This window comes from Ornithodoros turicata, chromosome 3 (assembly GCF_037126465.1).
Source record: "Ornithodoros turicata isolate Travis chromosome 3, ASM3712646v1, whole genome shotgun sequence".
NCBI classification, from domain to species: Eukaryota; Metazoa; Arthropoda; class Arachnida; order Ixodida; family Argasidae; genus Ornithodoros; species Ornithodoros turicata.
Genome location: NC_088203.1, coordinates 58,963,369 through 58,981,494, shown reverse-complemented (window position 1 = coordinate 58,981,494; position 18,126 = coordinate 58,963,369). Strand labels below are relative to the sequence as shown.

Below are 18,126 nucleotides of genomic sequence, written 5' to 3'. Positions count from 1 at the left end.
CGCTGTATTAACACTAGACTTAACGAACATAGGGCGTTAGTATGGAGCACCACTCCATCAGGACAGCTGGCTCTTCACTGCACGACCTGTGGGTGCTCCCCGCTATTTAGTGATACCACAATAGAGGGTGTGTTCAAAGCGCGCATTGCTCGAGAAGTTCTAGCGACCTTCTTAAGAGAGAGTAGAGTAGAGTAGAAGTAGCTGCGTTTTGGAGCTTGGTGACGCCCGAGTTTGGGGTCTGCTGCTCCATTTCTTTTAGTTGAGGAGTATGTTCCTCTTCTTCGCTCCCAGTCGCTCCCAGTCTACGCTCCCAGCAACTCCCGCCGGAGTTGCTCCCAGTCGGGAGCAACTCCGATTCACGATTTTCCTGATTCTAGATGGCGCCACGCTCGCCGTCCTTATCACGCCGTTCGTCTCCGACTCACGAAATAATCCCCATTGTGCATGGTTGACCTCGCGAGTTTAAGGCGGCCCGCGCCCTCTGCGCTGTTTGTCGAGTGGTAAAGTGTCGGACTTTGCCACAAAAGGTCCACAGTTCGATTCGAGACATTCACGTCTTTTGCTTGTTTCCTATTGCTACATGAGTAATTTATTTTTATTTTTTGTTCATATATTCATGCTACAATTATTGTTTTCACAAGTCACTACCGCCTGTACTGACTGATTATGGAACTTTTAGTTGCTCTTCGTATTGTTTTACTAGTGCATACTTACTGTATGCCGACGTACAAGTGTGATCGGATAGTACGGATGCCGGTATCTCGGAGGCTCTCAATTGGGTCTACCAGCGGCTGTAAATTAGGCTATAAACATTGCCTACACACAGCGCTTACAATGCCAGTCTGGAAAATCTGCTCGAAACGGTATTCCTTTTTTTTTTTTTTTTTTTTTTGCACTCGCTTACATAATAATAATAATAATAATAATAATAATAATAATAATAATAATAATAATAATAATAATAAATAATAATAATAATAATTTTACTCAAGCAATCAAACTACAAATATAATAAAACAGGCCCGTCTAAGCGGAAAAGCTTGTGGCACTGGGCCTGAAGCAGTCAGCGGCATACAGTTTGACAGTACATTAACATATAAAGGCACTACATCCTACGATAAAGTTGCTGTAGCGCTTTTTTTAGTTTGTACTTCGATTCCAAAGAAAAACTGTCGAAGGGGAGCTCATTAAAGATACGAGGTACATAGCATTGCCTGCGACAAAGTCCATATTTTGTGTGTGAGAAATGCACAACAGGGCAGCATTCGCTGACCGGGGTCCTATATGAGGGGTCCCAAAAATGTTTTTACAACATGCAATTTACCTTGATAATATCTCTATTATTCATGCAAAAATGACATTTTGATATGTATATTTCTGGTAAGTAAGCATTATCAAATATCTGAATTCATTTACAAGGCGTTTGTGCAAAAGGCTTTTCAAAATTTCCGTCGTAGAACAGACTTCTTATTATTACCCGAAAACTTCAGTAACATATTTGAAAGGCTCCTTTCCTCCATGTTCTCCCTTCTTTTTCTTTCACCTTACACCCGCTCAGAAAAATGATGTCAGTCGACAACCCCAGTGACAGGGAACTCCCTTTCTTCTGGTGTACGAGTTTGCAAAACCGTACAAAGGAGGTGAAGGGCGATAAAGGCTTCGGGTCGACACACGGAAACCAACCAAAAAAGATATGGGAAGGTCGAGCGGCAAGGCCTTGCAGCGGGAGTCGCGATATTCCCAACACAGTCTTTTTCTTTTCTTTTTTTTTTCCTGAACGCCAAGAGGAACGATTCGACAAAAAATAAAAGGACACATTGTAGAAAAATAATATGGTCACCTGACAACATAACAGGTTCTTGTTTGAGTGTGGCAAAAAAGTACAGTTTGGCCTCCTTATTATGTGGGACAGGATAATATATGCCTTCTTTTCTTTTTTTAGAATAATTTCTGAAGCGTAAATTTTTACTCCAGATTTCGTTGTGTTGGATGCTGAGGTCTCAGTTAATTCAATCTAAACTTGAAAACGTGAAATTCGGTCGTGGAAAAGCTGAAGAACTGGATACCATGTGAGCCAAATTTATGCGTATTCTAGGAAAATCACTATTCTTGAAGGGCAACACAGATGCAATTACAAAATTGGGGTTTCCAGAGATGAATATGAGCGCTAGTTGCCAAATGAAGGAATGATCACGGAGAAGTCGTTTCATATAATCAAAGCTCGCCCGAGATGCCAGATTTTCATCCCCGGAAAAAATGTCCCCAGGAAGAACCGTCCCCAGAGAAAACTGCTCCCGGAGAAATCGTCTACGCAAGAACGAAAGCCGTTTGATCGAACGCGGGACATTTGGTCGAAAGTCATTTGATCGAACACCGTTTGATCGAAACGGCAGCGGTCGCTTCATGGAGTTTTTTATTGCTTCGTTTGGAGCAGATGCATGCTATAAACAATATTGATCTAAAGTTTTATATGGCTGTTAATACAATATCTGTATTTTATACTATGACGAAATTTCCATCTTAGCATTTATACTTCGAGTGCCTTTCGTGCACATATCTCTATCCCATTTCGGATCCCAGCAATGAAACGGGTGCCCAGAAGAAGCACAGACTATTGGCTGCTCCCAACTTGAAGACATTTTCTTCGGTATGTGTCCTACAGCTACGCGGGATACTTCCGCATTGTTCTATTCAATTTTATTCAATTTTATTTCCTTTCGGGTGGGAGAGAGTAAAAAGCCAGAAGGCTATGCTGTTCGTGAATGACCAATAAAACCTTTCTGCAAATGACCAGTGGTCTCCCCTCTTTAGCTGCAAAGAAAAGCAAGAAACAAACAAAAAAGGAGAATACACTGATTGCCTCATGCTCCGTATGTTCGAATCAAAAGTTACAGAAAAGATATGCTAAGGACACGCTGCGAACTTCGAACTCCCTTCGAAAAAACGTCTTTCGAACAGACGGCGTCGATCAACCGGCTTTCGACCGAACATCTTTATGTGTAAATGTACAAGATAAAATGAAAGGAACTTGACGCGCAACGAGGTCTCGGAGCACGATTTCCGTCTCATAACGCTCTGATTATTACCCGGAAACTTCAGTACTATATTTTTAGACACTCCTTGGTTTTCACAGGGTACTTCACATTACACCAGACCTTTCGTTCAGCGGAGAATCCCCAGTGACCCGGAGCTTTTCCATATCTTCCTTAGAAGGCTGTACGCCGAAATAAATCTTTTAAAATAAAACATTAAAAAATCCACGCTTATAATTCCCACCCTTCGAAATCCATTTTCTGAAATAAACCGTTTAAAAATACACGTCCTCAAAATAAACGCTGTTGAAATAAATCAGGAAGATCACTGTGTGAGCACACCTTCTTTGTCTCTCTTATCAGCCTAAATGGAATATCTTGGGACGTGCCCGGATCGCAACCATCGTGTGTTGACCATCTGGTTTTTGTTTTCCTATTGTGATAAGGTTTTGTTGTCACATTCCTTGTGTCTTGTTTTGTATTTAAACCTGTGTAGCAAGTAAACTTCTGTTAGTTGAGAGTCAGTAGTTCGTTTGTGCGCTTCCCTGTCCTTGTCCCTGGCTGCTTTCCGTTTATCATTATGTGAGAAGTACAGGTTGGGACAAAAGTTTACGGAACACGCGAGCGACGTACTCTTTCTCCGGTGCGACACCCTAGCGGCTGCCGGAAGCGAGTGAGTTCACTGTTTCGGAGGGGTGGACGGGTGCGCTGTTAGCGACACACAGCGGTAACTTGTACTTCCCAGGCACGCATAAGCGACACTGGAACCTGGAACCACCACTGTGTGTCGCTAACAGCGCATCCGTCCACCCCTTCGAAACAGTGGACTCACCCGATTCCGGCAGCCGCTAGGGTGCCGCACCGAAGAAAAAGTACGTGGCTCGAGTGTTCCGTAAACTTTTGTCCCAAGCTGTACACGTCGGTTGAGAAAAAAATGACGGGATTTGTTGAGTAGCGTCCGGTCACAAGGCTTTGACAGTCTTCACGGCACACCGTCAACGGAGTTCTGAGAACGCCGTTACGTTAAAACTCTGTTTTTGGTTACAGCTGTCGCCTTTGCTGTCTGGCACGAAGCTAACTGCCGTAGGTACTATACGGCCGTAACTTTTACAGCCGTGAACGTGGCTCTCTGACAGGGTCGTCACATAGGAGCTTTATTGCAACGGCTGGGTGTTCCAAGGAATCCCACGACGAACTGCAGCAAGTAGCGTACACAGTAAATCATTTTACACCTTTATTTGCTCAAATAAGGTACATTCCTATAAAAAACACCCTTTTCTATTCCGCAAAGGGTGCAAGAAGAGCATTAATAAAGGTGTAATATCGACATACACCACATTTTATCCAATGTCGATCATTAAGGGTGTAAAGGGGGGTGTTGAAATAGGTGTTTACCGTCTAATACACGTTTTGAACTGGGAATATGGTGTTAAAAATGGTGTTTTATTTCGTGAGAGAAAAATTATGTTTTGTTTCACAGCTCCGCTCAGCAAATAATCACATTATAGATGATAACCTGAGTTAAAAACAGTATTTGACAAGGAGGGATGTTAGGAATTTAGCTGATATCTTTGACTCGTTGGAAGCGTTGGTGTTAATTGCAAAAACGCATTCCTGTCACCCTTACAAACATTTCCCGCCCCACCACATGTAACGTACGTGCACCAACAAATTGTATTTCAGTATATGATCCATCCGACACGCCAATATGGGCTACTGAGGGTGCCCGAGGTCTCTTCAAACCTCGACACTCACGTTGGTCCCACAGTGTTACCAAGCTAACAAGGCTTGCCTGCTACGCATTGCGCTCCGGTTTAGGTTCTACGATGGAACCACGGCTGGAAGTCTGCCGTGTTCACGGGGCTGCTTGCCATGGAAGCAAGAACGTCGAACTGTATGTCTCGGCATGCTGCTGCGGAAGCTTCTATTACACTAGCTATTTGCGGGGGAATACTTGCTAGCAAACAATTCCATCATAAAAGGTGTTTTCAATAGAATACTCCCCTTTTAAGGGTGTTTTTGTTTTTAAACGCCCATTGTGACAGTGTTGTATTAGGGATACACTTAACTAAAGGGTGTATTAGAAAACACCCATCATTTGAGGGTGAAGGCAACACCAAAAACGTGTGCGCCATAGGACAAGCCATTTACACCAAAAAAGTGTAAAAAAGTTTACGTGTAGCTGACAGGCAGAGTTGTACGTAACTCGTTACAAGTAACTCGTTACCCAGTAACCAGTTACTTTTTTCGGTAACGAAGTAACGACCTAGTTACTTTTCTAAAAATTGTAACTAATAACGAATTCAGTTACAAAAATCGGTAACTCGTTACTCACGTTACTCGTTCCTTTCCTTCGTTTACGCTCGGCTTCAACATGGACGACATGGTCAGTTAGTATGGGGAAATACCCGAAATCTCGTACGCTTCTAACACGACGTGACCTGACCTGTGGATGTTCAGCTCCTGGGAGCCTCTGGTCGACAGTCATTCTTTTGTTGAGCCCTAAGATGACCGGCATGACGAATGCCGCAACACTTCCCGGTCGTGTCATTGACCATGAAAGCATTCTTGGAAAAATACCCTGGATTTGTTTGTGGGCGTGGGTGTTATCTCCCAGCAGCTGCCAATGGATATACTAGAGTAACTAAGTTCGCCGAAACTCGGATCCTGAGATGGCATTGTCATTCTCTGCTGATTCGCCGTGTTGTTGTAAAGTGTGTCCACCTGACGTGGACCACGAAATCCCGGGTTTATTATATGCAGCTCGCGCGTGTCATTGGCCTAGCAGCGTATCCCGGGAAGAAACCTTAGTCCCTGTATTTTCGCTCCCACCTCCACTCTTGTGGGCTCCAATGAGGATCACTCGTTTGAATATAAGATGGCACAGATGAAAGTCTCGTGAGTGTGGCCTGGGTTGGACGAGACGTTCAGGGTGAAGACGGCGAAAGATGACGGGAATGTAGCATTTTAGTGTCTTCTTTGCTTTCCCAAAAAAATGACCGAGAGCATCCCACTCGTCGCATTCGAATTTGGAGAAGTGTGCTGAGGTAAGCGTCTTCAATATTTTAGTTAGCTGTAGCAGTTACCGTATCGATGATTATACGTTAAAGGCACTGCTTTCCACGAATCAATCGAATATCTCGTGGAGCCAATGCCGTGTTGTGAGGAGGTAGCCCGAGAACCTTGGCTGATCTGATGGTTTCCAAGGGGTGGTTTGGGGGAGGGGGGGGGTATGTTTACTAAAAGAAAGGAAAGGTTAGCCATGCAAAGAGCCAGCTTATACAACGGCTTGTAGACGTTGGTGTAGCATTTATCAGTTTACATAAACGCACAATATCGCGCTGACGTCGTGTAGCCTCCTAACAGTGGTGCCAAAATATGGGAATAAAAGCAGCTACTGACCTTGAATTCACAGAACAAAAAAAGAAGGAAAGTCAGCCTCGCTATTAATCAGGCGCGCATCCAACACATGCATCAAACAAAGGTGGCTATATCTGGTGCAACCATGCCTTTCCACAGCAATTTTTCAGTCTTGCCACAGAGGGTTTCTCGAGCACCAACTATTATTCAAAGCGAATTCGATGGAAATTGTCGGACCAAATGAAGCACGTGTCAACCTTGACATGGTTGTGGCTCTGTAATAGTGTGGTAACGTAAAAGTAACTCGTTACTATCGAGTAACGGGAACGCGTTCCTTTTGTTACTTTGGTAACGGGTAACGTATTTAGTTCCTTTTTTTCGTGGTAACGAGTAACGGTATTTAGTTCCTTTTTTTCGGTAACGGGTACAAGTCTGCTGACAGGACAGTGATACCCCCCAACAGCCAACTTTTGTAGCCCGTTCCCCGCATAGTTATCTCTAGTGACGAACTTATATCCAGGCGATGTGGCGTCACCGCGCTATCACACGGAAGTACTTTGCGAAAAAGTAAGAGTATACACGAGTATACTTCCCCTTAAAGTAACATTTAAACATGTCCTCTTCGGCATATATTTAATTAGACGAACTATGTACAAGCGCTTATTAGGCGCTTCAGTGGTGCAGCGTCGAAGTGATTGTTTTCTTTGTTACTGTCTTGTTAGGATGACCCTTCAGGAAACCTGGAATTAGAGAACAGGGGTTACGACAGGATTATTAAAGCGTGCGTGACGTACTTGGTGTAGGAACGAGGAAGTAGAAGAGTATGATGATGATCACTACGCATATGACGATTTCGCACATTATTTGCATGTTGGTCTGCCGCTGGTGCTCCTCCATTCGCCTTCGAAAACAAACAAATTATCGCGTCACAGACCCGTACCGGAACATCAACCATCAATCTATGCAGTTGTCCGGTGCTAGAGGGATGTTCTGTACTCGTGGCTCGGAGCGACAGGGAGCGCTAGCGTGCCAAGTTCGATAGGGTTCGAACGGCATTATACTGTTCTGTTTGTGTTCACGTTGTATTCACATATCGTAAAGAAGTCATATGACGTCATGAGTGCAATTTTAATTATGAATCGCATGGCTTCCGAGTGTAACAGTTTGCGATGACTGAAGTTTTCGTACTAGCTACATACGTCACTCAACCTTGTTAAATATAGTAAATCAGGGAGTCATCATATCCTGCAACTAATTTGGTTCCTTAACGTTCCCGAATACTGCCAGTGGCGGCGCATGTTTGAAATCGGGCAATATTTTTATCTGTTTATTGGCATCATGCAAAGAACACCAAAGTACGCCTCAGACCAAGGTGAGCTGCAGACGAGAATTTCGGGATTTGGAGCCCATGAAGATGGTGCTTTCCCAGACACACGTGTAAGATTTCGCGTTCGGCAATGGTGAGACGCCCTAACTTTCCTGTAGACATTGGGCCTCAGGCCCTCCCTCGAATGCTCCGCCTTGGGGATGCCATGCTTTTACTCCGTCACTGTCAACTAACCTGTGCTAGTTCATAGCAAGTTTGAAGTTTTGTGCGTTTTTTTTTTCTCTTTTTTTGAGTAGCAGTGTTGTACAAGCTCACAGTTTTGCCTTCAACAGCTTCTTAAGAGGATTTTTTCCTTTTGTCGATTGCGTGTTCTTCTCTGAGGAACGCGAAGTACGCGGCCGAGCTTCAGCCTTTGGAGCAGTTCCATTAGAGTGAACAGCGTGTTCATCGTCATCCTCCGGGATGAGCTCAAGATGACCGTAGATCAACCTCGCTTTGCATAAGCATGGAGTCGCTCTGCCCGAGCCGGTCTCAGGAGCTCTTACGGCAACCGGTAACTGAAATGACTTGGGTTTTGGGAGTTCAGAAGGCTTCGGTTTGCTTCCTTCCGCTGCCTGCGAGAGAAATTTTGCACTAAGTATGGACATTATTGGCAGACTTGAAAGTCCGCTTTTCGCTAGAGAATGCTACGATCCATGCATGCTATACTAATTCTACCCTTCCTTCTAATGGAAAGACGATGTAGTCATAATGTTAATCGGCGTACAGAAACACATTCAAATCGTTACATATAAGAGACATGGCTACCTATGTTAAAATTTCTATTTCTTCATAAGTAATGTACCTTGCTTTTGCGTCCGTTACTACAAAACACTCAGAAAACCACTACAGATCAGCAGCATAGCCAAAGGGGGGGGGGGAATCTGTCCCCCCACGCGATATCGTAACTTTGGTAGTGCACTTGGGACGTGGACAACGAAGGTGAAATCCCCCCCCCCCCACCATCACCACCACCACCAACACACACCAGTTCCTGTAAAACCCTTGTCGAAACATGTTGTGCTGCTACAGATAATTTGACTTGACCCCCGTCTATTGCCTGGGACGCGTGTATCATCGAATACCTGCGAACTCCACTACGTTGAACGTGCAAAGGGTAAGGGGCCGGTTTCACGTCAGTTCAGGCAGGGAGGTCCCATCGACCTCCTCGATTTTCATTATTTATTTATATTTAGAAGCTCATCGTACATGATGATCAACAGCGATAAAGTGAATAATTTCTGTGGAATAGTTTTCGGGCAAAAAAATCGAGAAAAGCCGGTCCTGAATTCGAGTGTTTTGAGTTTTGCCGTGTTCTCACGCGTATATCTCCTGAGTTTTAAAATATATTGTAGTGAAAATTTTTGTATGCTTTTGCATGCCTTCAGGCTAGGAGTCCGAGTGCAAATTTTGGCGCGCAGGTGCAACGCTCTGTGCTATAAAAAATGGCGAACATGCTCTCTCGCGTAGTTTTGTTCAAACTTCGACGCGTGATTGCTCTGGCTGTAGATGTTCCTCATTACCATGTTTGATATCAGTTCTCTCAGCTTTTAACGCTCTTTCATTTGATATATATATATATATATCATGCGTGTACCTCCTACAGGTATCTGCTGAAACAGGCAAATGTTAAGGTATACTTCGAAAAAACTGATTTTGAGCGTTCATTTCTCGAAAAGGCCCCTTGTTATTTCATTTATATTTTGCAAGGACATGGCCCGATGTTAGACCATTCATCTTATATAAAACAAATTCTGCTTCAAAAAGCGTACACTGGCGATTAGCGCGTTAAAACGCGACCCTAGTCTGCGTGCGCACGTGTCGGAGCCCGGCTGCCGGTACCGCGGGATAGCGGGCCTCCTGTCGATGTCTTACAAGAAAGGGACAGCATTGTGTAGTCAAAAGTGGTAGTTTATATCGATATATTTAGAAGACTGCGAAAAAGCAGTATTATGACAGCGACAAATTATTTCACTCATTTTCTATGAAAACGTCACTCTTCTGCATTCACTGTCCAAGGTACGAGCTATGAATGTTTCTCGGCCTCGACTTTCCGATGTCTTGCTTTGCCACGCATGCGAACCTTGTATGCAACTTTGATGCGATATACATTTGCCCATTCATTTTTCTTTTGCATTCTAAAAGAAGCCACATCCACAGCCCGTACATGGAGTAAATGGACGCGCGTTAGGTGTTTTGGCAAGCACGTTATCATATCTTGTGACTCTAAGATGACATCTTGCTCGAGTGAACACAAGTTAGGTGTTGTGGCATGGTACTTGATTATTCCACCGATCCTCTCACACGCACTTTTGTCGTGGCCTGTTCCTGAACAGCCATGCCGCTCTCGCAAAACTAGATTTGGAGAGCTCATAGAGCCTATGCCGATTCTTAAAATGGCTCGCTGCTCCATCTCACACGTAAATCATTAGCTGCAAGAGGAACATTCTCGTCAAGCCATTCTTCAATGCTAAGGAAGCTAACAGTGACTGTGCTGAATCGTGACACAAGTCTTCGCTCACCAGACCAAAACTATGCGTTTCCGTGCCAGCTGTTACCGCACATGTGAATATGGAAATCTGTTTTTCCCCATCCAACGTCTGTACAGTCTGCAGGAACATGTCGCCAAACAAGAAAACTGAACATGGCTGCCACTTTTGCCCTAACTCTGTCCTTCCGCTCTTGCGACTTATTCAGTGGCACGCTTGTATTTTGCTAGGCATGGCTACTGTCCAGTTTTCAGCGAAATCGAAGTGCATTATGTGCGTCTCCCGTATGGCTCTGCTCTGAACGTCTCTAATATAACTATGACAAATGAGAGAACCCGCCCACTTCCATAGCTCTGAGAAGAAATGCACTGCTGCAAGTTAAGCACAGAACACGCGTTTTGTGCTAAAAGCCCTCTGCATAAGTTAAAAACATCGTAAACTGAAGTGAATCAAGCTTCGGGGGAATTTGCGGGAACCTTGGAAAAAGAAATTCCTAGCTCGATATTTATTTGTACAGTGTCGGTATCACCGTGTACGCAGCTTGCAAGAGTGAGGTTTTACCTTCGCTGACCATTGAGTTTGACCTAGCCGTTGAAATACGGCTTTACGGCAACGTAGGATTTCATTCAGATGCCTTGTTGGAAATAACTAACCCCCAGGCGTGAATTCTTTCTTCAGCAGAACATCAAAAGTTTGCCGACGAATAGCTCAGGTAAGGCTAAGGCCAGACAACCTTGCCCAAACAAAGGGAGCATCAACACGAAGCCCGCACCCCGCGGTGCCGGCAGCCGGGCTCCGACGCGTACGCACACAGACTATAGTCTCACAGCCCTATAGGGCCGCGTTTTAACGCGCTAATCGCCAGTGTACGCGTTTTGAAGCAGAATTTTTTTACGTAAGATGAAAAGTCTAACATCGGGCCATGTCCTGGCAGAATATAAATGAAATAAAAAGGGGCCTTTTTGAGGAACGGACGCTCAAAATCCTTGTTTTTTCGAAATATACCTTAACATTTGCCTGCTTCAGCAGATACCTGTAGGAGGTATACGCACGATATATCTATCAGATGAAAGAGCTTTAAAAGCTGAGTGAACTGACACGAAATATGGTAATGAGGAACATCTACAGCTAGAGAAATCACGCGTCGAAGCTGGGACAAAACTGCGCGAGAGAGCATGTTCGCCATTTCTTATATCACAGAGCGTTGCACCTGCGCGCCAAAATTTGCGTTTAACAAAAACTGTTTCTCCGTGCTAAATTTGTTACAATATTGCATGTTCCCGCATAACTGGTAGAGTGCTTTGTTAAAATCATGCTACCGAAACAAGTGTGTGACTGGATTACTCAATAATCGAGTGACCGGCGAGTCCCGCGCGTAAGGTATGCTAGTTTCATGCACGAAAGCTTGTAAAACATTTGCTTGTCGTTAAATGCAAATGCTTCTACCGTTTAATGTCGTTCCTAAATCGCCCACAGTACATTAAATCACAAACATTACCTGTTGTCTGGAATTCAGTTTCATCGACGGTCTCATCGAGCATTTAAAAGAAAGTTTGTCAGATTGGTGTATCATAGATTTTACTATCGTAGGTTCGATTATACGTATGGTATTATGCTATCCGGATTTTGCGTTCACTCCCTTGAGCGCAGGAGGCTATGCCGCGACGTAATGTTTTTAGGCAAGCTTATTCACGGATCAGTTGACTCTCCCTTGCTGCCTAGTTCTGTAAATTTGCCTGCTCCGCCGAGGCAAATGCGCACCGTTCGTCCTTTTTATTCCCACTGTTCTAGACAAATGCTGCCCAATATCAAGGATGCAGATGACTTTTAATGTTTACGCCACGAGAAACGATCAGTTAGACATTTTTAATGTCAAATCATGTATCACTCTCAAGCTCATGTTGCATTTCTTACCACTAGATTGTTTGTTTGCCATTTGTAAATTTGTATTTCTCTCTTCTTTATGTAGTTCTGGTGCACCGCTATCAAAGGCCTAACAGCTGTTTGTGGGCACTTAATGTGGAAACCAATCAATCAATCAGCTCCCCCAGAAAAGCAAAAAAGCTTTTCGCGCAGTATGTGTCTGTTGTCGGCGATATATTTTGAGCAACGATCAAACCGCTGACGACAGACACTGTCTGCCTGCTGATTTTGTCATCCAAATCTGTCATACTGAAGCGACATTTTGTCGACTTGCGTCTGTCGCTGTCGGCCAGCGCAATGTGATAGCTGCGCTTGGCAACACAAAGTATGGTGACAATATTACGTTAACAACAACTTTATTGTGTGTGATGCAGGGAATGAAATAATGAGCCCCTTCACAGTAAGGATGGAAGTTCTATGGTATCCAGAAAGGTCAAGAGAGCTATGTCTGTCTTCCGTCGACGCCGTGTCAGTGTCATTGTCGTGTCGGTTCAGTAACAAAGGCCAAAGAGACAGAAGACCTAGGGCACGGCCACTGAAGGGCATTGTCCTTTTCATAAGATTATGAAAAAGTTTTGTAGAAGTTTTATTTAACTCTTTCATTAGAAATCAAATAATTGGAATGCGTAGCATTTGGTGCTCGGAATTAGTTTTGACTAGAAACCGAGAGAGAGAGGAAAACAATATTCTATAACATGTTTACTACAAAAAGAAAGTGCCTGGTGGGTGACTTGTATCACCTTCTGAATGAATTGTAGAGGAGATGGTGTCGCTCTATACATTTGGTAACCCGAACGTGATTGTAATTGTGTACAACGAACACATACGGTAACACAGTGATGTCTACTTTTCCTTTTTGTTTTCCACCTAAGTGATCGAAAGTACGTTATCTAATGGGAAGTTGGGTGAAATGATTTATTCCCTGTATAAATTCACAATAAGTATATCCTACTTAATTCCTACAACTCATTTTCTATCGCAGTTGGAATAGCAGTTTCCGTATCTTGGGTTCCTTACTTTTCGACCTTTCGGTAATTCGGTTTTCTGGCTTTTCGGCCTTCTGATAGTTCGGTTTTCTGAATTTTCGGCCTTCTGATTGTTCGATGTTTTGATCTTTCGGCCTTTTCAGTTTCGGTCTTCTGATAATTCGGCCCCATGAGTTTCAACCTTATGATTGCCACCCCTCTGGGATTCCTACACCTGCACGATATCCGAAAAAAAAGAAAGAAAGAAAGAACTAGTGCACGTACAAAGATCTGTTCACTTGCACATAGGCGCAAAGTAAATAAACTAAAACTGTTCTTTCACCTATACAATGGTCAGTGAAGTAGAAAGATTAAAAATACATTGTTAAAATTTAGGAAGGGAGTTGCCTCAGGACAGAAGCCGCCGATATTTCGAACAGAGACTGTTCTTCTTCTGGGCACCGTCCTCATCATTGGCATGGTATTTAAAGAGTTAGGTGTGACGTGTTTAAAGGGCAACCCCCCCCCCCCGTTAGGCAACTCCCTTCCTACATTTTACCGGTTCGCTGGATTTCTACCCATCTACTTTGTTAAAATTTGTAGTTTTCTTCTTTTTTATCAGCGTTCCAGGTAAACCAATAAAAAAATCGATCAAACGGCCTCTACCATTTTGACCAAATGGCTTTCGACCAAATGTCCCGCGTTCAATCAAACGGCTTCCGACCAAACGCCGTTCGACGAAATGTCCCGGAACCGACATCAAATATGTAGGACAGAGCTGTATACTGTGCTAGAATTTGTCAAACGTGCCACGTATTGTCTTCCTGCCCGATTGTGACCGTTTCAAATGAAGGACAAATAAGAAATAGAATAAGACATGTTATCATCAAACGTAGGTTCGTTCCGCTGGGGAATGGTTTGTAAATTTACAATATTCTATATGAGTACACATGTTTAATCAATGAATAAGCCACACTTTTTTGTCAATACACCGTAGTTGGCCTCGCGAAAACATTGTCTGCAAAATACTCTAGTGTGAGAACTCAGTGTGAAAGAGAAATCAGGTGAATATAAATAAGCGCGGGCGAACGAAATATAACTTTTGGACTTTGTGTGCTGTCGAGAAAGTCAGACAAGCTGAGATAACTAGAGTCACTAAATAAGAGAGAAACTGATGTTCTAAGGCTGGAACAAACATAGAAGGGACAGATACAAACAAAGCCTCAAATGCCTAAGAAATCAACGATGAAAGATGAAAGTCACTGAAAAGGTTAGCCAGCTGTAGGACTCGAACCCACATCTTCTGGAATACCGTTCCAGCCTCAGAACATCAGTTTATCTCTTGTTCAACAGGTGCCTTTGCGTCGATTTCCGTCGTATGAATGTGTGTATGAGTGAGCAAAAAATGTAAGAGTGAAAGGAGGGTGAGTGAGAGTGAGTGGCTGGTTTGTCGTCCCTTCAGATGAGGCACCTCGAAAGTCGCTGGAGAGGCGTGTTAGCTTAGCTCAATTGGTAGAGCCCTGGACCGGTAATCCAGAAGATGTGGGTTCGATCCCTACAGCTGGCTAACCTTTTCAGTGCCTTTCATCTTTCATCACTAAATAAGCTTCGCTTCAGAGTATCGACACTGAGTTTCAAGAGCGAGCATGCGCCATCTTGTTTCCACGCCACGGTAGCCACGCGCACTTTAGGGCACCATGCCATCTATCGTAGACGGGTGAAATGTTCCTTTCTCTTGCAAGCAGCTCATCAAGGTTGAAGGCCTTGAGCTCTCCTTGACACCCTCTGGACGCTCTGGTGGACAATACATGGATTATCGCACAACAATCATACACGTTTCTCTATCCCACAGTGAGCATTTTGTAAGTCGTCTTTGATCATCAACTAGGGATGGTACCGGTGTGGTGGGGAAACAAGATGGCGCTCCTGCTCTCCCTTGTACCTCAGTCAATGTCGATGATGATGATGTCGATACTCTGAAGCGAAGCTTATTTAGTCACTCTAGGGATAACATAACCCCAAGAAGTCACCAGATGTAATCCACAAAGGGACAAAAAAGAAGAATTCGCCTTCGTCAGGACTTTCTTCTTTCTTCCCTCTTTTTTCTGTAGCTGAGTTGACCTTGGCAACCCAAACATGACGTGAGATCCCTGCACCTCAATAGTCAAGGAGGTCACACGTGGTTATGCGACTACAGGATCCCGCGGACGAGTAAGTAACTTGTACCCAGGGTAATGATTACAGCTTTCTCCAGGCTGAGACCCGTATGTTCGTGTGGCGCCATCTACACGCGAAAAAATCGTGATTCGGGGATACCGGTTCACTCGTATTCAGGGTGTCGAACCGAAAACCGTACCCGAACCGTTATTTTTGGCTGGAACCGAACCCGAACCGTTATTTTTGACGGAACCGAACCCGAACCGAAATTTTCATGACACTGTTAAACCCGAACCGGAGCAGAACCGTAAGAAATAATAGTGGTAACCGGTTCGCAACAAAACGGTTCGGACATAAAAGAAGTCAGCATAAGAGTTCCTCTTAATCCCCGAACGAAGACACATTGGTATCATCATCAAGCGCAGTTGGCTAGCAGTTCGCTAGCGGCTAGTGCCTCACGCACGCGCTGCGGCGTCTACTCTTCAGAGACGAGTCGCCACGCGGACGAATGAAACAGGAATGGAGTAGGCCAGTTATGTAGCTCTACAGGACAAATATCTGATTAAGGAAGCGCCCAACATTTCCCTTTACACGTGAGCAGTAAAAATCAGAATCAAGTCAGAAACATGAGAAGTCGAGAAGGAGCGTACGCAGAACGGTGCCTGTTTGATTGGTCGTGGTTTGAAAAGTAAATGCAGTTCTGCTTATTGGTAGTGCAATTGTGTCGCCGTGACACATTGCCTTTGTGTTGTGGATAGACTAGTACACTGCTGTGAGCTCGGACAGAGTATGGCTGACAGAGTAAGGCTGGTAGGCTTATTTTCGACGTGCTTCAGTACGATTTCAGATTGATTTACGCTGCGAATGCAGTCTGCAAGTACCGTCGTTTATGTAACGCTGTCCATCTTATTAGGCATCCTTTAAGTGTATCTGGCTGGCACTGTGCGTGTGAAAAGAAAAAAAAATATTTTGGGAACAGAAAGTAGCAGTACTACACCGCTTCATCAGCGTGGACTCTATTTGAAATAAGTGTTCATCCATTTCTCTCGCTAAAGGAAGTACCTGACCGCTAAAAACGTCAATGCAGACAACAGCAGTAAGCTATTAGCCACGCATTTCCTGAAAAAAGCAGTTTTATGGAGCATATAAAATGGAAGCGTTGAACCGGTTTGCGAACCGGTTCGATTTTTGGCGTGGCCGAACCGGAACTGAACCGGAACGAAATCAAAGTAACGCGAACCCGAACCCGAACCAATCCCGTATTTTTTGTGGTTCGACACCCTGCTCGTATCCCCGCTATTAAAAGTTGTCACACAGTCTTTAGACATGGCAAGCAAGTTTAGCATGCCTCGTCAGTACACTTCCTTTCACCCTACGCTCTGCGCTTCCCCAGCACCGCTTTATAGTTACGATACAACAACCGAGTTGCGTTTGACATTTTGTGTCATTTTTTTCGTCCGGGTGCGACAACCATCCATACCTACAATGGTAAAGCTAGCTGAACCATTGTCTAGGTGCGGGGTAGCTGGTACATATCCTGCACAGTGATGTAAAGCAACCACTGGCACGCGGACAAAACTAGTGAAAAGAGACGAAAGTCGTGCATTTTCTTTCGTTCGCGTTGTATTGCTGCTTTGCATCTCCCTGCAAGACTAAGGTAGCTGCATTACGCTACGCTTCATTCAGAGCTGAAGTTCGCATGTTCAAACTCTACTAACGGTCACGATGTTCTAATTCTGTCGCTCGCCGTCACTTGCAGTAACATGACCACGTACCTGGCCGGTCTCTCTAGGCAACGATGGAGCAACGGTCTTTGGTTCTGGGGCAGCGCTTTTCATCCTTTCGACGACCGGTTGACCACTCGATTGTTGAAGAGGTGGAGCCGCTGAGGCACCACTTCCTGGGTAACTGACTGCCGGGTGACGGTTGATGTAGGTGACAGTATGTCGAGGTACTGGAGCGGCACCACGGACGCCGAAATGTTCGCGAACATGCTGCTCGATGTTGCTTAGTACTGCCGGGTCCTTGACTGGGTAAGCATATACTTGGTTATGTCATAGATCTTAGGCTTTCAACAGGGCAGTGCACAGTAATTTGGACGAGTTTTTAGTTTTTCGGACAAGAGAGTCGCAAGAGTTGCTCTCATTACAAAGGTGAGTGTTCATTCTGTACCGATCGTAACATGTCGGTTGAACTGCTGGAAAGTTGTCGACTGAAGTTGTCGAAATTACCTAATATATGAGGGCAGTGCTTACGATGTTTCGAAGGGTTTGAAGCAACATGGGGGGCAAGCTCAGCAAGGAGAAGAAATTAAGCAAAATACAAGTGAGAGACTGCTATGTTTTCTGGGCGCGTATTCAGAGGGAGAAATAACGTGTCATCCATTAATCTGTTCATTAGACTTTGCAAATAATCGTCTCACCAATCTCAAGTGCACGGTTGCCCGGTTTCTGCATTCGGAGCTCCTTTGTAGCCAAAACAGTAGGATCCCTGAGATAGTCGGTGTGCTCACTTCGAAAATGATACCGAACGACCGAGAAGCGAAGAACCGCGCGGAGCGTCTTCGTTTTTCTTTCGCAATGGCTCAATTTCCATACAGATGTTCAACTATCTGAGAAGGGGGATTTTGAAAAAGTAGGCGTACCAAAGCTGTCATGGGAATACAAAAACAAAACAAAAAGAAAACAATGTAATCTGTTACGGCTTATTACTCTCTTTTTTAGGAGCCTCTGCTTAGTTGGAGGTGGTGTTAGTCCAGGGTCCAGAGCCTCAATTTGAGCAGCAGCAGCAGCCTTACGTTTAATATCACGCCACCATTATTATTAAGAGGCTAT

General features: G+C 44.3%; 1 protein-coding gene across 1 annotated transcript; it reads right to left on the bottom strand.

Annotated features, from left to right (window-relative positions):
* Positions 1-7,008: 7,008 nt before the first annotated feature.
* Positions 7,009-17,858, bottom strand: LOC135387150 (uncharacterized). Its single transcript, XM_064616511.1, has 5 exons — positions 17,715-17,858; positions 17,068-17,321; positions 8,035-8,333; positions 7,187-7,293; positions 7,009-7,132 (listed from the first exon to the last, which is right to left on the bottom strand). The coding sequence occupies exons 1-5, from the start codon at positions 17,746-17,748 to the stop codon at positions 7,065-7,067; spliced, it is 762 nt and encodes a 253-aa protein (XP_064472581.1). The 5' UTR covers positions 17,749-17,858; the 3' UTR covers positions 7,009-7,064.
* Positions 17,859-18,126: the final 268 nt, after the last annotated feature.